The 23,455-nt window shown below is 39.7% G+C and overlaps 1 protein-coding gene across 1 annotated transcript in view; it reads left to right on the top strand.

The window, feature by feature from the left end:
* The first annotated feature begins 404 nt into the window (after window positions 1-404).
* grapa (GRB2 related adaptor protein a) overlaps window positions 405-23,455 on the top strand; it is a 34,996-nt gene continuing 11,945 nt past the window's right edge. Inside the window, exons 1-4 of the mRNA XM_061749454.1 lie at window positions 405-735; window positions 6,162-6,259; window positions 7,107-7,226; window positions 21,489-21,657. Coding sequence (XP_061605438.1) covers window positions 658-735; window positions 6,162-6,259; window positions 7,107-7,226; window positions 21,489-21,657 — 465 coding nt within the window. The 5' untranslated portion in view covers window positions 405-657. The remainder of the gene's footprint in view (window positions 736-6,161; window positions 6,260-7,106; window positions 7,227-21,488; window positions 21,658-23,455) is intronic.

Raw genomic sequence — 23,455 nt, 5'->3', positions numbered from 1 at the left:
CTTATGTTGTTTTAATGACCAAATTTAATCTTGTACCAGAAGTTAATTTGCTGTTTCCAAACCAGGGAGGCCTGTCTTTTGAATTTGTGCGGCTTCAGAATAATTACCATCTACTGCCTCATTCTTGTCAGAGCACTCACTGCTGATTGCACAAACTCTGAGCTCGCTACAATGTGGTCGTTCAAACACAAATACGATGCTGCCCCTTTCACCATTGGCTGTATTCTTACACGAATACATGTGAAAACACCTTTAAAGTTTTGCTTTGGACCTAGAAATGCACATGCATAGAGATCAACATCCGACTGAGAGTAGACACAAACCACAAACCTAATGACACAAATGTTCATACACAGGAAGTGCCTCCCACTCTCTTATCCTGTGTGCAGTCTCTCTCTTTTTGTCTCTCGCTCTCTTTCACCGAATGTTACTCATGGCAGTTTGTTGCTGAGCAGCAGCCAGTTGTGTTTTTCCTCTCTCTGAGCTCCCTCTCTCTTTCATCCTCTGCTCTCTGCAGATAGACCAGGCTTCATCTTCTTTTCTTTGTTTTTGTTTTTGTTTCTTTTTTAAAATCCCAAACATCATTCTGGAACATTAGTGGAAGTATTCGATTGTGCGGTTGTGTGTGAGAGTGTGTGTGTGCTTAGGGTTTTCAGCATGGAAGCAGTGGCACTGTATACGTTTCGTGCCACCGAGGGCGATGAACTCAGTTTCAACAAAGGAGAGTTATTAAAGGTAAGGCAAAAAAAAAAAAGCATTTACTTTTTTGTATCTGTGCAATATATAGGTTAACAATTATTTGCATGAAACAAGTCTCTGTATAAAGAAAATCCACTAACTTGTGAGATTGTCTACCAGGGATTTTTTTTTGTTTTTGTTTTTGTTTGTTTTTTGTTTTTTTTGTTTTTGTTTTTTGCTTTTTGGTGTTATGATTCTTTTAAGAAGAGCAAGTTCATTTCTTGCACAGCTGGGGCACTTCTTTCTTGATTTGTAACACACCAGCTGTTCAGGGCTCATACAATTGTAAAAGACAAGAAGAGATCAAGCTACTGGATTTTTAAAGCCTCTTGAAAGCTACCAGACGGCAATGAATCAGGATAATGCATTAACTTGAATTTGGTTCTTGGTAGAGAAACTACTGTGCAAAATTTGCAAGCACTCCATACTTGCCACTTTATTAGGTAGCACTGCAAAACTAAATGAGAGCCAATATGAGATATGTATCAAAAAGCTGGGAGATAATCATTGTTAATACTTCGTAGCAGTGGCATCTCATCACCTTGAATAGACAAAAAAAATAAATATTAAATAGAAATATTTTTAAATTTGTTTCTACATTTTCTAGATCAGGGGTGTCAAACGTTTTTGTCTCGAGCCGCATTGTAGTTATGATTTTCCTCAGAGGGCCGTTAGAACCCAAGCCCCGGCCACGCCTGTGTGGAGTTTTCTCCTGTTTCCTCCCACATCCCAAAAACATGCATTAATTGGAGACTCTAAAATTCCCCGTAGGTGTGACTGTGAGTGCGAATGGTTGTTTGTTTGTATGTGCCCTGCGATTGGCTGGTAATCAGTTCAGGGTGTACCCTGCCTCCTGCCCGATGATAGCTGGGATAGGCTCCAGCACGCCCGCGACCGTAATGAGGAGAAGCGGGTCAGAAAATGGATGGATGGACAGTTTTGAAATGAGAAGAAAAGGATAATAGTTTGTTCAAGTATTGTTTAAGTTAAATACATAAATACACTATTGTTTACTATTATGAGAATTTGGAATTTGGGTACAGATTTTAGCAAAAAACACAGAAGTTGACGAGCATCATTTGCTTTCGCGGGGCCACATAAAATGATGTGGCGGGCCCCCGGGCCTTGGGTTTGACACCTATGTTCTAGATGAGCAGGTTAAATAGTATATACTTAATGTTGAGTAAATTTTTTTTGTTCATCTGTCTGATTTCACAATGTATTCACGGGGCACACAAATCTTTACCCATTGACTCTTCTTAAAAGTTTGACATGCATAGTAGCTCCTCTTCAATGCAATAAATAGGACCAAGGTGGGGCACTACATAACAATGCCCAGAGCTGGCCAGCTTGACAATCAGCGACAAATAGATGTGAGGTCGGCTCAATGGTGGCCGGGTCGTATGTACACAAATCAAACTTCGGGAGGTGGGACGATTGGAAAATGGAGGAGATATTAAGTAATTCAGTTAAAACAACATCTTTTGAAAGGAGAACGTACCAACATATTGGCGGAGAATATGTATCGCTGGTCACAGCATCAGTGCCAGCGGCTTCCCACCCATCAAATGTGAGATTACATAACCAAGTAAATGTTGTGTGAGCTACTTCGGTGACTTAACAGCTAATTTACATACTACCGCCTCCACGCAAAGTTTTTGCCCCATGTCTTGGCAGCTAGACTGGGCCATTTTCAAGCGCCAATTGGACTACACAGAAAGATCAAAGCAATAAAACCAGCAGACCTGCAGTGTTGGAAGCACAGATTAGTGTTAGCTGACATTGCTATCAGCAGTCGCTTCTGGTAAGCAGCACATGCTGTACTTGATTGCTGGTTGAAGTTGATGACATGGTGGGGAGGGGTTTACAAGTATTTACGTATGGCGATGTGTCCACTGCATGCGGCACATACAAGTGGAGATCTGGCTGTGTTCTGAATTAATCAGTCACATTCAAACACGTTAAATGGAAATCTGAAATTTAAAGTCCCTGTGATTACCACCAAATAAAGTTCAGATGTTTGAGTAGGCTTTCCCTGACTTTTTTTGTGCCAAGACTGACTGATATAAGGAACTGTTCATAATTCCCTCCACCTTGACTAGGCCGTAGTTGCAGCTGAAGCAAAACAGCCCCAAATCATGATGTTGCCAACAACATGTTTCACTGTAGGTTCGGTACTCTTTTGGTGATGAGCATTGTTTTGTTTGCGACAAACATTACTTTTAGAATTATTTTCCCACATAAATTTGGGAGATTTGAAGTAGGTTTTTAGCAAACTGTAGCCTGCTTTTCTCTGTAAGATAAAGCTTCCGTCTTGACACCCTACCCAATAGCCCAGACATAGAAAGAAGACAGCAGAATGTTGTCACATGTACTAAACAGCCAGTACTTACAAGAAATTCCTACAGCTCCTTCAATGTTGCTGTAGGCCTCTTGGCAGCCTTTATGACCAGTTTTCTTGTTGTCTTGTGGTCAGTTTTGGAGGGATGTCCAGTTCTTGGTTCGTGGATGTCACTGCCATACTTTCTTCACTTGATGATGACTGTCTTCACTGTGTACGATGGTATATTTGATACCTTGGAAATTCTCATGTACGCTCTTCCTGACTAATACTTTTGAACAATGAGATACCTTTGGTCCTGTGGAAGATATTTGTGGATTATAGCTTGTGCTGTAAAATGTGACTACAAAAAATCTGGAAAATCCTGCTAGAACAGCTCAACTTTATTTGGGGTTACTCAGAGGCATTTTAAATTGTGGCAGGTTAACATGAGTTTGAATGTAATTGGTTAATTTTGAAACCAGCCAAACCCCAAGTTATAGGAAGGTGTCCACACTTGTGCAACCACAGTATCTCAGTTGTTTATATTTGTTTATCCTCTCTAATAGGTTTCTCTTTTTCTCAATTGAGTTGTATATGTTCTAAGGCACATTAATGGTGGAAAACGTTTTATTTTCTGTGAATGGATTACTGTTTGTTCTCATTGTCCCTTTACGGAGTCAAAAATCACTTTTTTTGTCCCAGAGAAGCAGATTTGTTTTTGTGTTGGAGTTTGGCCATGTCCTGGTGTGCAGTGTGGCAATACATTAGTCAGGTGGGAAGGACAGTCGATTCACAATCTTAAAATTGCCTTGTTAAGGGGGACGCGCTATTTTTCCATGGCCAAGTCTGACACAAAGCCCCCAAAATAAAAATCTATTTTTTTCCAAGTTGTAAAACATAAAAGTGAAAATTGGCAGTGAAATCAGGTTTTGATTGTGAGGCAGGTCTCTCATTTAAAACCCTTCTGAAGTGTATTTTTTTCATTCCAACAATACCTCAGGTGCTAAAATAAACATAGTTAATCATTCACCTATTATTAACTGACCCGTTTTTCTGGCACTTCAAATAATTTTCACTTTCAGTAATGTGAGTATGATCTTCTTGGCGTATTCATGAGTGTTTTATTTGTGCATTGTAAGAATGTCCACACATTATTATTTGAAGACTCATTATTATAAACAACTAAAATGAGCATTTTTCAGCAGTGTGTGAGAAAACATGGTAGAAGGAGAGGAAAGGAGTAATAAATCTGCTTCAACTCCCGCTAACATTGTTGGTCTTATAGAAACAGAAGGGTGTACTGGAGTTCATAGCAATGATAAAGGGGCTTATGTCAAACTTAGAACTCCTGAGGAAATGTTATTATATACTCTAGCCAAGGAGGTTAAGTTGTTGTTCTTTTTGGTCATCACTCAAGAAAGGCATTCAATGAAGTGCAGACGTCCACAAAGGTAGAAAGAGTGTGATCAAAGGGAGTTATGAATCTCTGTTTCCTTAAATCTGTTAATCTATCCACATACTGTATCTATCAAAATATCTATACCCATATCTACCTTTCTACCCATGTATCTGTCAGAAATTAGCGGTGTATTTTTGTGTAATTCTGCTAAATATCACATATAAACCAACCCACAGGACTGAAAACAATACTCGCTTTCCAACATAGGTAAAAACAAAATCATAACTGCAATCCATCTAATTGGCAAGGCAAATTTATTCATACATTTCATACAGAAGGTAACTCAATGTACTTTACATGAATAAAAAACGATTAAAAACAAAGAGCAAAAAGTCTTAAAAACAAAGTATAGAAAATTAAAAGGCATCTTTAAAAAAGTATGTATCTTTGGCATCCCTGTTAGTGTTCCAGGTAACATTAATTAATGGACGCTTGCCAGAAAACTACAATGATCACAAAGCTTGGCTCTTTAACCCTGTGACATTCTCCTGTTTGGAAATGAGAAGCAAAGGAAAAAGTATGCAGAGTGGGCGTTGTGTGTGAGGTGAGAAAACGAGATGGGAAGATGTTATTTTTACAAGGTCTTTTTTTTTTTTAAGAAAGCTTCACACGCATGAGATCAAATGCTAAACCTGATTGAACAATAATGCTGTCTTCGGGCAGTACATCATTCTGCAGTATGTAACACTAGTCTAAATGCACATTTCACAGTTTCATTCAAATACCTGGTGCTTGAAATGGGTTTGCCAAAAGGGGCTTTGATGGGCTTTTCTGACAACTTCACTTTGGGAGTTTACCTAGTTTACCCTGACTTTGATTTGATTGAGAAACCATTTCACTTTCACTGATTAAACATGGAGGATGCTTGTGATGTTTAGTAAAAGAATAAAGTAACTGAAATCAGAATGGTGCATGCAAACAAAAATTCATTATATTTGCCCCATTTGCTCTTATAAAACAAATGAACTGATGAAAACAAAAAGGCCTTGATGGAAGTAATAAAAATATTTTACAAAAAACAATCTCGCGCACAGAATATTAACTACAACCAAAGACTTTCTTAATTTGCTCAATGTCTGATCCCATCATAAGTGGCTGCCTCATGTTATTACATTTGTGCATGTATTAGCTGCTGCTATAATGTTGATGTAAATGTTTCATTCCATGTCAGAAACCTTTATCATTAGAAGTGAACGCCTAGTGTGAATACTGTGTCAAATAAAAATAGAATAACTGAGATTAAAATGCTGAGAATGGCTGGCGACCAGTCCATCGTGTCTCGCCTTTCGCCCAAAGTAAACTGGTATAGGCTCCAGCTCACTAATGAGGACAGGCCTTATGGATAATGGATGGCTGGATTTAATTACTGTAGAATGACTTCATGTGCCATTTTTGCCATTGTCTTACCAAACAGAAGACAGAGAGAACAGCCCAGTAAAAAAGATTGACAGTTACCTTTCACCCAGTAATGATAATGTGAGTCAGTGGCTTCGCGAGGATTATTTTAGGGGGTCCCCCCGTCAACCAAATCTTTTCAAGGGGTGGGGTGGGGGGCTAAGCCACCCCAAATGTAAAAAAAACCTGGTGTGAGTGGTCATCATAATGGGTGAATATTTCATCTCTATGTTGACATGTCCCTAGATAACCAACATGGAAGATGACCCCAACTGGTACACAGCTGAGCTCCACAACAGAAAAGGCTTTGTGCCCAAAAACTATATCAACCTGCGGCCACATGCGTGAGTACATGCACATACACAAATGCAGACACATATTCACGACGCATCAGTAGAGTAGCTAAAAAGATAACACACATCCAGCAATGGTCTATCTTAACAGCTCTTTAGTGTATGTGCTAGCATTTGTGTGTGTGTGTGTGTGCGTGCGTGTGTGTGTGTGTGTGCGTGTGTGCGTGTGTGCATGTGTGTCACAGCTCTAGGCATCTTCTGCTCTGGTTTGGACATCTGCATCCCAGCATAAAACAAACTCGTACTACTCATACGCTCATTTACGTAATCTCACACTTTGCAGTCGCGCGTGTGTGTATATAGTTGCTGGTACACACTGCATTTCTATCACTGTCTCACACCAGATGGGCTCCTATTTTTTCAATGACAGATGCTAAAGTGACAACATTACAGCAGGCTCTGTCTTGTTAAAGAACATTAATTGGATCTCCTTAGATGAAACCTATGGGAGAAGGCCTGTCTATTCTTTTTTGTTTCATCAGATTGTTACAAAGGATAAAAACTGTGATTAATATTGTGGTACAGTACTTCTGCTTTACAACTAACAACTTTTAACACGGCTTTCAGAGTGGTGGTGTCCATTTTTAGTAGCAGCATTTTAAAATAACTTCAAAAAGAACATAATTTTTCGACAGCCTTAACCTTGTTTGTCTGACAGCATCAGTGATTTGTGCTATTGTAAGAATTATTTTTAAATGCCACTCTTATAATAACAACACAAATATCAAAAGACAATACTTTTTCAAGTTTAATTTAATACTTTGCAAAGATTCTGCAAAACACATGGAAATTGCAATATAAAGCAATAAAATATTTTGTTTTCTTTCTGAACCTTCAGGTGGTTTGCAGGTCGCATATCTCGTGGTGTGGCAGAAAGTCGACTGAGACACAGGGAATGCGGAGCATTTTTGGTCAGAGAGAGTGAGAGTGCTCCTGGGGAGTTTTCCATGTCGGTCAGGTGAGGAAAATTTTCATTTCACACCTCCCACATTGATGCATCCCGCTGTGTTGTCCATCCATCCGTTTTCTAGAGCACTCGTCCTCAATAGGGTAGTGGGTAATTGGAACCTATTCCAGCTGACTTTCAGTGAGAGGCAGGGTAAACGCTGGACTGATCACCAGGAAATCCCAAGTCAGATAGATAAAAACAACCTTTCACACTCACACCTATGGGCAATTTCAACTCTCCAATTAACCTAAAACGCGAGGATTTGAAAGGAAACTCAAGAGCCCGCAAAAAAAAAACATTGGTGCACTATGTGAAAACTTCACACGGAGATGTTCCAACAGAGATTGAAAGCCTGCTCTCCACCACGTTTACTGTGTTGTCATGGAAAAAATCGGTCTCCTCAAATTTTACAGTTACTGGTATTTAACCATTTTTTAAGGTCAAACGTTGAATAGAAATAATTTTTGTAATTCTTTCAAAGGGTATTACAGCGCCACAGTTAGACTGAAAGTGAGTTATCTAATATGATGTCATTTGTAACATGTTGTTTTAGCATTGTCTTTCTCGCCATTAATTTATTAATTTAGCTGTCAAACTTCAGCCATGAAAACATAAGCACTTATTGTTAGCATTATTACATTTGCAGCAGCAGAAGGATTTTTGTGAGGATCTCTTTAAATTATTATGCCGGTGAAGTGGCCAATGAGTGCACAATATTTTTCCACAGGGTTGATTAAACGTTCACCGACTTCAACAACATATGAGCACATCATACAGCAGTCATCTCCTTTGCTTGTTCATGAATACATACAGTATTTAGAGTGTGCATGTGTGTGGCTGTTTGGCTGCTTGATAGAATAAGGAGGAGGAAAGTGTGACGATAGATGGGGTGTTAGGTGGAGGATAAAAAGCAAGAAGCCTCTGGCCCGATGTGAGCTAATCTCGTGTGGCACACGTGACCATCTTGAGCTGCTGATGGCACGATTGTTCGGCCAGTCAGGCGGTGGCAGTCATGGATGCTCGTGAGGCCCTGGGCTCAGAGGAGGTGCTAAAGCGTGGCGCCTCGGGAAATGGATGGTTCTCCACTGGCCTGAATAGAACTGAAGATTAAAGTTGGATTAAAAAATGTCACTCTTTGCCTGCATTCAGGCGAAGAGAAACATTTTTTGGGCAGTTTGTAGCCATCTGCATGACTATCATTTACTGGATGGTGCAGTAGGCCTCGAAATTGGGTCAGTTGTGTGCTCGCTGACAGCTTTCATGTCAGGGAAGACGTTCTTGGTGACAGTAACTCTGAACGCTTTACTCTTACCTCAGCTCAGTTTAGCTTTCACATCTGTTTAAAGAGCAGATTTATTTTTTTATGAGGAGTCAGTGAAGACAAAAAAAGACTTAAGAAAGTGCTGCTAGAGCATAAGAGTCATTATTTTCATGGTTGTTTTCTTCCTTTAAAGTCTTCAGGACCAAAAACATCTTGAGGGGCAGTTTTTTTTGCCAAGTTGCTGTAACCTATTTAATAAATTATCAGTAAAGCACACATTTTTTGACAAAGGGCTTTTTGATTTTTGTTACTTGCGATTAATTTGTGCCCATTTATTAATCCAATGGGGTACAGTTACATAGTCAAAATATCCAGTGAACCCCGTTCAAATTTGCAAATTCACCTATTTGCGGATTTTTGGGGGGAAAATATCCTCTGTTATTTGCTAAAAAAAACTTATTCATTTGCTATTTTTGTGTTCATACCAAAGCACTAAAGTATTACTTTGGCGCCATCTTGGCACAAAGGAACTATGTTAAAGTGAGTTGGGGAGCTTCATTTAGACAAACGTTCTGCTTCGCCGCCATACTGTGGCATTCATAGGCAATTACAAACCTTTTTAGGGGGAGTAAATTACTTGACAAAGATAGTCATACTTCAATTGTGATGATTCGTAGTTTAAAATACTATGATGGAAAATATAGCTTCAATTCCTGTGAAATTTAAAGTGCTTTATAGTGCTTGTCCTCGTTAGGGTTAGGTGTGAGCCGGCTGACCCGGCTGACTTTGAGTGAGAGGTGGAGTTTACCTTACCAGCCAATTGCAGGCACAAACTTAACATCAATTCATATTCATATTCACATCTATGGATTTTAGTGTCGTCAATTAACACATGCATGTTTTTGGAACGTGGGAGGAAGCCAGGGTACCCAAAGAAAACCCCTGTCTGCACAGGGCATACATGCAAACTCCACACAGGAAGCCCTGAACTGAGATTCAAACCCAGAATCTTTTGACAGTAACGCAGATGTGATAACCAATATACCACAGTGCGATCAAATTAAACATCAATTTGAAGCAATTTAAAAATGTAAACAGTTATTGAACTTTTTTTAATTTTTTTAAATTTTACTGCCCACAGTAGACAAAGATTTGTTTCCCCTCTCTGAGAGGTGATTATGAAAAAATATGTGTCTGGGGACTAGGTTCAGACCACGCCTGGGAAACTGTCCCATTGGGTTATTTAGTGGTTTATTTTTAGAAAGTGGGGCAGAGTGATGCCAGCCGACACTCCTATGAAGAGAGATGAGAAATATATTTTGGACCAGTTTTGATCAATGTTTCAAGTTTCCTGAAAGGCTGCAGTAAAAGGAAATAGATACAGTAAGTAGATTCATGTTGTTGCCTCTCATTAGTATTGTAAAACAGGACTGACGGTCCTAATTCAAAAGTACGTTTTTCAGTTTTTTTCCCCTTATTGCGCAATCTCTGAGTCCTTTAAATGAATTAGAGGCAAAATGTACAGAAAGGGACTCGATGCCCTTATTGCGTGGAATCTGTATTTTGCTCCCCGTGCATGCGTGGGTTTTCTCCGAGTACTCTGGCTTCCTCTCACATTCTAAAAACATTCATGTTAAGTTAATTGAAGACTCTAAATTGTCCATCGGTGTGAATGTGAGTGTGACTAGCTGTTTGTCTATATGTGCCCTGCGATTGGCTGGTGACCAGTTGAAGGTGTACCCTGCCTCTCGCCCAAAATCAGATGGCATCGGCTCTAACTATATCTAGTGAGGACAAGTTGTACAGAGAATCGATGAATGGATAGTACTGTTTGAAACACTTATCTAATGCTGCAGCCACTTTATTTATTCATACCAATTTATACAGAAGCTCTCTTAGTTGAATATCAAGGCATCATTTATTCCTCCCAAAATTTTCCAAATTTATATATTGTATTATTAAAATATTTTAAAAATGTTTATGATACCTAGAAATGCAATACTTATACGTCTGTGACATCACAGTCTTTTTGGTGACCTAAAATGCGTTGCAATCTTAAGTACACTTAGATGTACACTTATACGTTATGTATGTCCACATTGAGCTTACATCCTTAACACCTTCCTCGCTAAGTAAAGTAAAAGTGCTTGTCTATTGAATTAACATTTGTAGGGACAGACAGCACTTTGAATGGTGCTTCATTAACATGACCTCTGATATCGCTGACTCATGCTCCTGCAGGCTGTTTGGCTTTGAGAATCTTTGTCATCAGTCATCATTAGTGTCTTATCGGGGTTGTTAAAGGGAATGGGCACTTAAGGCTATGCTTATGTTACAGCTACATAATCTTGGCTGAGCTTCAAGTACCACATGAGGAATTTGGTGTTCCATGAATGTCAGTTGCTAGGGGGTAATTTCACCATAATTGATTCTTAAGAGCCATCCATCCAATTCTGCCTGTGAATATTCAAATTTTTCCCGGTCATTTCATTCTCTGGGCATTGAATCGATCGCAGCTGGACTGTTCTTGTTGTCTTAGAAGACGTTTCACCTCTCATCTGAACAGGCTTCATCAGTTCATGCAACAAGGCTTAGGACAGACTACCTTGAGTTGGTGTGGAAAAAAATAAATTTTGGAGCTTATAGTTGAGTTTTTCCACACCAACTCAGGGTCACGGGGAGCTGGAGCCTATCCCAGCTGACTTTGGGTGAAAGGCAGATGCCCTGGACTAAACACCAGCCACAGGGTATATATAGAGACAGACAACCATTCGCACTCATTCACAATGGCACTGAGTGGGAACTGAACCCATGCTGCATGCACCAAAATCTTAATAACTGATTTGAGTCTTAATAACCCAGCAATTAAAGTACATGACTCTAAATTAGCTCAGCTGACCATTCTTAATAAATAGTGATATAATGTGCAAGTTGAATCTATTTTCTTGACAACAATACCAAATTATTGTGGACTCAGAAGCCTCTCATTGAGCCAATTGAAATGTCGGATCGAAAATGCTGCCCACAAGCTATTGTTTGACACTCTCAGAGATATGTTAATTTGATAATATATTTATGGCTGTAATTAGTTTGCAGTGATATAGATAAAGTGTTCTTAAATACTTAAAATATTACAGGAGCATTAAAGTTTGGACAATCAGTTCAATTAGAGCTATTATGTTGCTAATACTGTAATATAATAGATAAGGACATTGTTACACATAAACTCGGTGAGAGAACAAAAGGTGTGGGGGTGCCAAAATAAAGAATAGGAGACAAATGGCTGTCTATAGAAGCAGGATGAATTTATTTTAAACCATAAATGCTGCTTTTGCTTCTAAAAATATATTTTACAAAGTAAATGTGTCAGAAAATAGCTTGATTGTTCCCTTGCTTCACGCTGTTACCGGTAATAAAGATCTGGACTGAAAGTGTTTTTTCTTTGTCTGTTTGTTAGGCGGCGGCACGGTGGCCGAGGCGGCACAGTGGGCGACTGGTTAGAGTGTCAGCCTCACAGTTCTGAGGAGCGGGGTTCAATCCCCGGCCCCGCCTGTGTGGAGTTTGCATGTTCTCCCCGTGCCTGCGTGGGTTTCCTCCGGGCACTCCGGTTTCCTCCCACATCGCAAAAACATGCATGTTAATGGAAAACTCTAAATTGCCCGTAGGTGTGAATGTGAGTGCGAATGGTTGTTTGTTTGTATATGCCCTGCGATTGGCTGGCAACCAGTTCAGGGTGTACCCCGCCTCCTGCCCGATGACAGCTGGCATAGGCTCCAGCACGCCCGCGACCCTAGTGAGGAGAAGCGGCTCAGAAAATGGATGGATGGATGGATTGATCAAAAAATAACACGAGTTCATTGTTAAATACTTCAATAAAGTACAACCGAAATCAGTTTTGCTCCCGCTGCCTTTTTAAAAACATTGTTTTAGCGTGCATGCATGCTACCGTATGTTTTAGGCTTGCGTATGTTTTACCATCCCTGCGCCCAATAATACGGTGCACCTTATGTATGTGTTAAATACAAAAATAGACCTCATAAGTGAGACTGTGCCTTTTAATACGGTGCGCCTTATGGTCGTGAAAATACGGTAATAGCCAATTAGCCTGGGTAATGTGATTTTTGCTCCTGAACATCAGCGTACAGCGTCGGCTCATCAAGGCTGTAAACGTCACCTTCATTTTCACACACGATTGTAAGCTACCATCCTTGAGGTGTGAGTGATATTTCGTTTTAATATAGTTTATGTAGCAGGTAGAATTAATGTTGTTTTCTTCAGAACCTTTTCTTTTCTTGGATTTACCCATGGTTTGCTTAAGGCGGGTTGAATAGCTCAATAAATCTTGGCGCCAGGTGTCACACAATGGTGCTTGTGACGCACATTTTGCGTCACAAAAAAGATAAAAATGTTTTATTGTAATGTTACAGGAGCACCATAATCTTCAAATTTAGAATTACATTTGAAAAACAAAAGAACTAATTTAAATTTAAGTTAAATACTGATGATTTGTTTTCCAAAGTCACAGAGAGCCACAACAAAAGGATGAAAGAGCCACATTCAGCTCTTGGAGCCATGGGTTGCTGACCCCTGAACTAAACAGACCTGGATTACACACTAAGTAAATTTGTGAGTAAACTGAGACGAGAATATCATTATTTCAGCATATATAATTTTTGAGGCATTTTCATTTTGTGAGATTTTCCATAAAATCAATTCACAAAAGGCAGTCCATCCTTACGCTCGCATGGACATGCAGACACCAACAGGCAAACAGCCCGTAAACATATGATGTAATATTATTTGCAAGCACAGCTGGATAGACCTCCCTGTCATCATCATCCTTTTCTTGTCAGATTGTTACAAAAACAAACACTGGCCATATCAGTGGGTGTGACGTTTATTCTTTGCAGTTTAATCACAAAGACAAAGACATACACACACCGTTGGATTTTGTTAACGATTAGGAAACAGAAGGTGAGATTGGAGAACAGGGCTGACAGCACCAGAGAGGAAGTGAAAGCAGATTGCGGGAGGAAGTCGAGGGAAAGACGAGTACAGCGACCTTCATGCATGTCCAATTGTGCTGGCGTAGGGTAAAAGTTGTAAAAATAACTTTGCTGTCACTATATTGCACCGCATTCTATCTCCACATCTACAGTAGATGGCTTTTCAATCGCTGCTCTGCTTCTCACTTGCGCTCTGTCTCAAACTCTATTGCTGTTTTCTTTGTACAGTGAAAAAGAACATAATCTCTCAATCGCTCTGGGCCTTAATTACACTGGATAAAGAACACAAATGAGAAAGAGAGAGAGCGTGAGAGAGCGAGAGAGAGAGAATCTTTGCTGTTTGTCTGTGTGTGTGTTCGTCATGTTGTAATGCTAAATTTATCAACCAGCTCGAGTGTGTTACTTGACCTATGGGGCGATTGTAATGAAGAATGATGCTTAATGACTGGAAGGCCATGCTCTTAATATGAGTGAAAGTACGAATGTATACGACTGCATGTAGCATTTGATGGACTCGTTCGTATCTTTTTTTTAATATAATGATGATATTATTGCTGTAGTTTGCAACAATAGTTCACATCATGCTGTTGTCTATTTTCAATATATTTCAACATAAAAACAATGCAATTCTCCACCACTGCAAAAGACAATCGCAATACCACAATTAACTGAAATACAACCCCAAGTCCAATGAAGTTGGGACGTTATGTTAAACATGAATAAAAACAGAATACAATGATTTGTAAATCATGTTCAACCTATATTTAATTGAATACACTACAAAGACAAGATATTTAATGTTCAAACTGATAAACGTTATTGTTTTTAGCAAATAATCATTAACTTGGAATTTTATGGCTGCAACACGTTCTAGAAAAGCTGGGACAGGGTCATGTTTACCTCTGTGTTACATCAAATTTTCTTTTAACAACATTCAATAAACGTTTGGGAACTGAGGACACTAATTGTTGAAGCTTTGTCGGTGGAATTATTTCCCATTCTTGCTTGATGTACAGCTTCACTGTTGTAACATGTGCAGAATGTTGTTTGGCATTGTCTTGTTGAAATAAGCAACCATTAAAAAGACTTTGCTTGGATGGCAGCATATGTTTCCCCAAAACCTGTATGTACCTTTCAGCATAAATGGTGCCTTCACAGATGTGTAAATTACCCATGCCCTTGGCACTAACACAGCCCCATACCATCACAGATGCTGGCTTTTGAACATTGCGTCCATAACAGTCCGGATGGTTCTTTTCCTCTTTGGCCTGGAGGACGCGACGTCCACAATTTTCCAAAAACAATTTGAAATGTGGACTCGTCGGACCACAGAACACTTTTCCACTTTGCATCGGTCCATCTTAGATGAGCTCAGGCCCAGAGAAGCCGGTGGCGTTTCTGGGTGTTATTGATAAATAGCTTTTGCTTTGCATAGTAGAGTTTCAAGTTGCACTTACGGATGTAGCGCCGAACTGTATTTACTGACTTTGGTTTTCTGAAGTGTTTCTGAGCCCATGTGGTGATATCCTTTGCACATTGATGTCGGTTTTGGATACAATGCCTGAGGGATCGAAAGTCACAGGCATTCAATGTTGGTTTTCGGCCTTGCTGCTTACATGCAATGATTTCTCCAGATTCTCTGAACCTTTTGATGATATTATGGACCGTAGATGATTAAATCACTAAATTCCTTGCAATTGTACATTGAGGAACATTGTCCTTAAACTGTTCGACTATTTTCTCACACACTTGTTCATAAAGAGGTGAACCTCGCCCCATTTTTGCTTGTGAATGACTGAGCAATTCAGGGAAGGTCCTTTTATACCCAATCATGGCACCCGCCTGTTCCCAATTAGCCTATTCACCTGTGGGTTGTTCCAAACAGGTGTTTGATGAGCATTCCTCAACTTTCTCAGTCTTTTTTGCCACCTGTGCCAGCTTTTTCGGAACATGTTGCAGCCATAAAATTCTAAGTTAATGATTATTTGCTAAAAACAATAAAGTTTATCAGTTTGAACATTAAATATCTTATCTTTGTCGTGTATTCAATTAAATATAGGTTGAACATGATTTTCAAATCATTGTATTCTGTTTTTATTTAGGTTTAACACAACGTCCCCACTTCATTGGAATTGGGGTTGTAGGAATTCACTACCTGCCACCCTAAAACTAATTCCTGGTTTAATAGCATAGAAGAGTTACATTGTTAATTTACAATACATAAGAGCAGAACACATGACATACCAAAAGGTTGTCGACTTACAGGTCACACAGAATACATGAACCAAGCGGCACACAGCAAAGCCCAGATTGAATTAAATAGAAAGGTTCATAACTCGTATGATACTGGATAACATCAAAGCAATATAATGAATATCCATTTTCTGAGCCGCTTCTCCTCACTAGGGTCGCGGGCGTGCTGGAGCCTATCCCAGCTGTCATCGGGCAGGAGGCGGGGTACACCCTGAACTGGTTGCCAGCCAATCGCAGGGCACATCGAAACAAACAACCATTCGCACTCACAGTCATGCCTACGGGCAATTTAGAGTCTCCAATTAATGCATGTTTTTGGGATGTGGGAGGAAACCGGAGTGCCCGGAGAAAACCCACGCAGGCACGGGGAGAACATGCAAACTCCACACAGGCGGGGACGGGGATTGAACCCCGCACCTCAGAACTGTGAGGCTGACGCTCTAACCAGTCGGCCACCGTGCCGCCTATAATGAATATGGAAAGCAAATTTATGAAGAGTATGAATAAAATTTTACATTACTGTACATGGCATTCTCATTGACTGGGAAATGATTTGGGGTCAAATACATTGCACGCAGGATGTCGTGTGTTTATAGTCATTTTTGAAAGATGGCAGATGAGGCAGATTTCTTGGTCACTTGTAGTAGGAAATGCTACACAGCAATTGTTTCAAGGTGATACAATTTTGCGACCTACCCTCGGTTTTGAAAAAAAAAAAATATTTTTTTTCTCCAGGTACCCTAATGGCGACAGACATTGTTTCACTTCATTGGAATTGGGGTTGTATTAATGTAAATGTGTAGACTGTGTATTCTAACATTGTCTATGTGTCGATTTTGAAATCCATCCTCCACATCTTTTATATATTTTGACCAAATTGAAGACTAATAAAAGAAATTGCAAATGTGGCAGTTTATATCAGAAACTCTCAATATTCCACAGAACAGATACATACCACTGCAAACTACAATTTACAACAATCAACATAATGTTGCATTAACATTGCCAATCCAAATAGAGCATTACTAACTTTGTAAAGGCAGCTTGTTAGATTATGCACATGCAGGCCTATACCTGTTGATGAGTTTTCTTGATTAGAATTGAGATTATTTATTAATCGTCTAAAATTCCATTCATATCGCAATAAGTCCAAGAAACATGAACTACCCATGACATGTTCTGATTTGACTCAAAGTGATGAACATTGATTTTAAATTACATGCTTGAGGAATACCATCACTCTTATCATTTCTTACAGTTTCTATGAACGGTGTGAAGTAATCCATCCATCCATTTTCAACACCGCTTATCCTGGTTAGGGTCGCGGAACGCTGGAGCCTATCCCAGCTGACTTTGGGCGAAAGGCGGACTACACCCTGAACTGGTCGCCAGTCAGTCGCAGGGCACATATAGACACGGACAACCATTCGCACTCACATTCACACCGTCACTGAGTGGGAACTGAACCCACGCTGCCTGCACCAAAGTCAGGCGAGTGTACCACTACACCATCAGTGACTACGGTGGGAAGTAATGAAGTAAAAATACTTTCTTCCAGTACCTAATTAGGTTTTTCAAGTATCTGTACTTTGATTTAAAAAAATCTTTTTTCTGAAATTTTACTTTTACTTCCAACATTTGAAAAAAGAAAATCCTCTACTAATGTTTTTCGAAATAGGCTTGTTACAATTTTCATCCAGAGTCTGTGGATGACAAGAGGATGCAAAAAAGATGCAAAAGAGATATGTAAAGTCAACTGCCAATAAGATCTTGATTGACTTGAAATTGGGGACTTATAAGGGGGAAAAAAAAACAGAGACAGCAGTGACATGGAGGAACGTGAACCGGGAAGCTTATAAGATGATGGCAACAGATTCGGAGAAGCAAGATATTCCCCATCCAATTGTTTGATGTTGTTGACCCAGCCTGATTGTGGCGAATGCGTTGTCTTGTGCCAGCCTAAAAAACACCAAAAATTCTTCATCTACCGTATTTTCACAACCATAAGGGGCACCGTATTAAAAGGTGCAGTCTCAGTTATGGGGTCTATTTCTGTATTTAACACATACATAAGGTGCACCGTATTATTGGGCGCAGCCAGGATAAAACATGCAAATTTAAAACATACGGTAGCATGCATGCACGCTAAAACAATGTTTTTAAAAAGGCAGCGGGAGCAAAACTGAGTTCGGTTGTACTTTATTGAAGTATTTAACAATGTACTCACGTTATTTTTTTTATCAATCCTCATCCAAAAATCCATCAAAGTCCTCATCTTCTGTATCTGAAATGAACAGCTGGGCAAGTACTCCATCAAACACGCCAGGTTCCCTCTCGTCATTGTCGGAGTCAGTCTCGTTGCCGTGCGGCTCCTCAGAAATGATGCCGGCTTTTACGAAAGCTCGAACAACAGTGCAAGCAGACACGTTAGCCCAAGCATCCACAATCCATTCACAAATGGACTCGCCCGGCGCTGCGTCCTCGTCTTAGTAAAGCTGTGTTCGCCATCTGTCATCCATGGCTCCCACGTCGCTCGCAACTTCACTTTGAACGCCCTGTTTACACCGATGTCCAGCGGTTGGAGTTCCTTCGTCAAGCCTCTCGGAATGATGGCAAGCTCCGAGTTATTGCACTCAGTCGAATGGTGACTGTAGAGACGCTTCTCCCGGCTGTTCTTTGCTCATTAATCCATTGCTCGAGTTGGTCTTCCAACTCGGGCCACTTCGCCTTGTTTCCGCGGAAACTCAGCTTCGTCTTCTTGACTTGGCGTAGCTCGTTTTCCTGCTTCCTCCACTTGCGAACCATGGATTCGTTGATCTTGTATTCTCTCGGAGCTGCTCGATTCCCGTGTTCCTCCGCGTAACTGATAGCTTGCAGTTTAAACTGTCCTTCATAAGCGTGTCTCTTCGTTGGTGCCATTTTCGTGGGTCCTTAGCCAAACCGATGTTGTTTTGCACAATGCACACACCGGCGCTATATACCTACTGGGGGCGTCCCTTTAGCATCCTCTGTCACATGCACCCTTCCCCCTTTAATGGCCGCATGCTGTCCTCAGCCACGTCCCCCTTTCCTCTCTATAAGCAGCGTGTCGGCAGGAAATGCTCCCAGTCAGTCAAGCGCAGCGCTCATCAAAGTCATACAACAAGATTTACAGATTTTGGAACTCGGTGCACACATAAGGCGCGCCACATTATAAGGCGCCCCGTCCATTTTGGAGAAAATTTAAGACTTTTAAGTGCGCCTTATGATCGTGAAAATACGGTAATCTGAAAAAAACATACAAAAGAGGTATATTTTTTTCAGTTGTTTCAGACCAGTTTTTTTTTCTGTTGTGCCAATTATTTTTATAAAACGGGTACTGTATATAACTGATTGTAAAATTCGTTTTTACATTTTACTTTTGTATTTAAGTGCATTTCAGTCTGCACTTTTTTTACTATTACTTTACTACTTTTACGAGTCTTTTTTTTTTTTTTTTTTTTTACACAAGTACCAGTACTCCTACTTAAGTAAAAAAAAAAAAACGTGAGTACTTTTGACACTTCTGGTTCCGCTACATTTTATCTCAAGTCTTTGGACTTTTTGTTTGTTTGTTTTGCCCATGCATTGTCTACTGTTCTCGAGGGCAAGCGAATGTCTGTTACCCAAATTGACCGGTAGGATGCAGCAGAGGGCACCAGACGTCATAATAGACTGATGACGATGAGTTGCATATCTCAGCATGGTGAGATTTGCTTTTGTTGGTTGGTGGAGGAATGGAGTCGAGTCAGAAGGGCTAGAGGAGACACGTTGGGACTGATAACATGTCATCAGCTTCTTGATAAACAGTCAGCAGCTGAATACAAGTCAGGTGATAGAAAACTATAAATTCCTCGTGGTTTGGTTCATGTAAAAAGAAAAAAAGGAAAAAAAAGTGAAACAAGAAATTGCAATTCCTTCAGAAATTGTGAGAAAATTCTGAGATATATTTTTGCCAAGCTAAAATCCCAAATAAAAATGAGTATTGACAACTATGAGCAAATACCAGTTCACGATGACAGGAGCTATTCCACCGACACCAATGGGGAATTGGTGAAAAGTGTTTTTGGGATGTGGAGAAAACCCACATGAGAGTTTAAATATCTGTTTTCAAATGTAGGCAATATATGTAAAAGGTCATCAGAAAATAAATACTCAAGTAAAGTACAGATAGACTCTAAATTGCCCGTAGGCATGACTGTGAGTGCGAATGGTTGTTTGTTCCTATGTGCCCTGCGATTGGCTGGCAACCAGTTCAGGGTGTACCCCGCCTCCTGCCCGATGACAGCTGGGATAGGCTCCAGCACGCCCGCGACCCTAGTGAGGAGAAGCGGCTCAGAAAATGGATGGATGGAAGTACAGATACCCGGAAAATCTACTTAAGTAGATACAGTAACAACAAAGTATATGTACTTTGTTACTTACCACCACTGCCCAACTGCGCATATAGGTCATCACCTATACACATCGGAGCAGTTTGCATGCAGTTTTTGGAATTGGTGATGAATCCAAAAGTACCTAGAATTTACTGCATTTTCATGACTTTTAGAGTGAGTGGAGAATGAAAGTAGGGGGTGATATATAGTCTTATATTGGGTGAGGGAGTCAAATGGGGCCGAGTGATTGTCATCCAGCCAACCAAGAGTCACTTGTGCCGCTTCATGAAGTTTCACGTCTGAGTAGAGAAGGAATTCAGCTTGAAACAAACTGGCCATCACTTGTGCGGTCCCATCAGACCTGTGACAGCTCGATGAGGTCAAACCTCACACGTCAATGTGAGCTCACACTTGGGTTATGATTATGAAACTAAAAAAAGGTTCTCACTCTCAAAACGCATAATGTCTCTGAGGAAGTATTATTTATTTTCTCAAATCTGATACAACAGCTTTTTGCCAACGTTGAATGTAAACATCACAAACTCCTACTCTGTGATGAGAAATAAGGGGGCGTTGACTTGACTTCCGCTGCATGTTACAGTTATATAACAGTAATGATCATGGTGAGATGTTGCTGATTTCTAAAGATAAACTGCTAAGTTACCTAGCAACCGCCACAGGGAGCAGGTAGGAAGCGTCGGAAGGAGAAAAATGGCCGTTTCATTCCAGTATACATTGATATTCTCTAAGAAACTTATTTAATTGTATATACGTTATCATAAAAAAAAAACTACTGTATATACCCCAATATTATTGAATTCTGATGTCTGCAAAAGTGTTAGTTTAGATGTAACATTCATGTGGGTCCATGACTCTCCTAATGAAAAAGATATTGATGAGAAGTTGGTGGCACTAAAAGTAAAAAAAAATGTTAGTAAATAAATAGGAAACGCCTCTTAAGTGACGTTGCAACTGATGAAACTTATTGTTAGGAACAGCCTTTAATGACTTGATGACATCAAAATGTTGGCTGACTTGTTGGTACCTGTTTGTTATTATTTGTTTTTAGACAGAAGATGTCATTTTGTAAGACGGTTTAGACATTGACCTCCTTTCAGTCTTTGATACATTGTCAATCATTAGTATATTTGAGGAAAGATATAATAGCTATAAATGAGAATACACTGCTAGGACAAAATAAAAAATAAAAAAACAGAAGAGTGGTGGGGGGGTTCAAATGACGATAAAATATGATAATGATGATAAAAACAAGTAAAATTATATTTTTAAAATTTCAATTGGTATACAGTACATATACACAAATTTTTTTTATTATTGTTTTGTGTGTGTTTGACAGTTATGGGGACCATGTCCAACACTTCAAGGTGCTGCAGGATCGTTGCAGTCAGTTCTACGTGTGGGACGAGCTCTTCTCCTCCCTGAACGAGCTTGTGGAGTTCTACCATAGCAACAGCATCGCTAAGGAGAGGACCGTCTTTCTGCGAGACCCCGAACATTTTGCAAGAGTGAGCACGTAACCTCGTCTTTTAACATTCTTTCTTTTATTGCTTTTATACACACAACAAATTTACTATTTAGTCTTAATAAATTAATTACCATTACCATTTCATCATCATCATCATCACCATCTATACATATATACATATGTAGATATCTAAATATATTCAAAAAAACATTACATTTATGTATTTAATAATGCTAGTTTTTGGTTGACACTGTCACAGCGGTATTAATTTAACAATACAGGTATGTATATTATCGTGGAGTACAGTTGCACTTCATCATTTCTAATATTTTGATGACATTATTTCACTTAAAAGAGGTGTGATGGGTAGAACATCCATCCATCCATCCATTTTCTGAGCCGCTTCTCCTCACTAGGGTCGCGGGCGTGCTGGAGCCTATCCCAGCTATCATCGGGCAGGAGGCGGGGTACACCCGAAAACTAATCGCAGGGCACATACAAACAAACAACATTCGCACTCACATTCACACCTATGGCAATTTAGAGTCCCCAATTAATGCATGTTTTTGGGATGTGGGAATACCGGAGAAAACCCATGCAGGCACGGGGAGAACATGCAAACTCCATAAAGGATTGAACCCCGCTCCTCAGAACTGTGAGGCTGACCCTCTAACCAGTCGACCACCGTGACGCCGTGGGTAGAACATGTAAAGGAAAATAAATCCCTTGTGTCCTTCATTTGTGTCTCAATTTATTTTGCATGTTACATTCAACGTGTTAACCACACCAATTAACAAAACACATCAGTCTTATGTGTGGTTCCTCTATTTGTTTTCCATCTGTCATCCGAGCAAACGTGGGTTAATATTTCTCACATGATTCCAAGACTTGTTTGACTAGTTTCCATTATTAACTTAAGTTATCGTACAACTTGATCACAGTGACATGGAAGTAAATAAATATACCCCATAAATCAAATCAAATATAAAGTTCATGAAGTTCACCTGTTGTGCCTTCAAGGTGTTATCATGAAGCCATTATTTAGGTATGTTACATGTTAAGTGTTCTGGGTGTGGCAGTAAAGTACAAGGAAAGACATTTGATCCAACAAACTATTAATGTTAAAAGTATTTATAGGGTAATTGCTAATGGTTCACCCATCGTTTCAACTTGGCAAAGTGCACACCATCATAAATTTGGTAATTGACGATGCTGTTTGGGAGCAGAGCACACTTGGGAATTAAAAAATTATGTATGCATGAGGCAGTAGTAACATGGCATTTCTCTCAGTAGGATTAGTTTTTCAAGAAACGTGTATAGTTAAATGTAAAAATTTTTAATTGTTACCATCCTTGTGACATATATTGATAGTAGAATGGTAAAAGTCAAAAAGGTTTGATGACGTCCGCTGTTAACGCCTTAAAAATATGGTCGGCAGGGTGGAATTTGTACGCAATCAACACTCGTATGCACAGTTATCTGGATTGACAGGTTGTTGTGGTAGAAAAGTTTCAATCATGTGACAATCATCCAAATAAGGTAGTGTCATGTAACAGACACCTCAGACATGGAAGCACCCTTGTTTATGCCAAAAATGGAAACTTTAATGGTAATGTAATTACCATATCAAATCAATACTCTGCTGATACACTGACAGATAAACAGCATTTTAAATAGGAATCAATGGAAATAAAACAAATTAATTAATTAATTAGATGTGTTGCGTGTTCTAATCCCCTATGTTTAATAGTTGACATGACTTTTGCCCCTCTCATGTAGCTACATACAGTAAAGGGATCAACTTAATAACCTCTATAATTCTTATACCCAATGATCAA

This window comes from Phyllopteryx taeniolatus, chromosome 16, assembly GCF_024500385.1.
Source record: "Phyllopteryx taeniolatus isolate TA_2022b chromosome 16, UOR_Ptae_1.2, whole genome shotgun sequence".
In the NCBI taxonomy this organism is placed as follows: Eukaryota; Metazoa; Chordata; class Actinopteri; order Syngnathiformes; family Syngnathidae; genus Phyllopteryx; species Phyllopteryx taeniolatus.
This window is presented reverse-complemented; position numbering and strand designations above follow the sequence as displayed.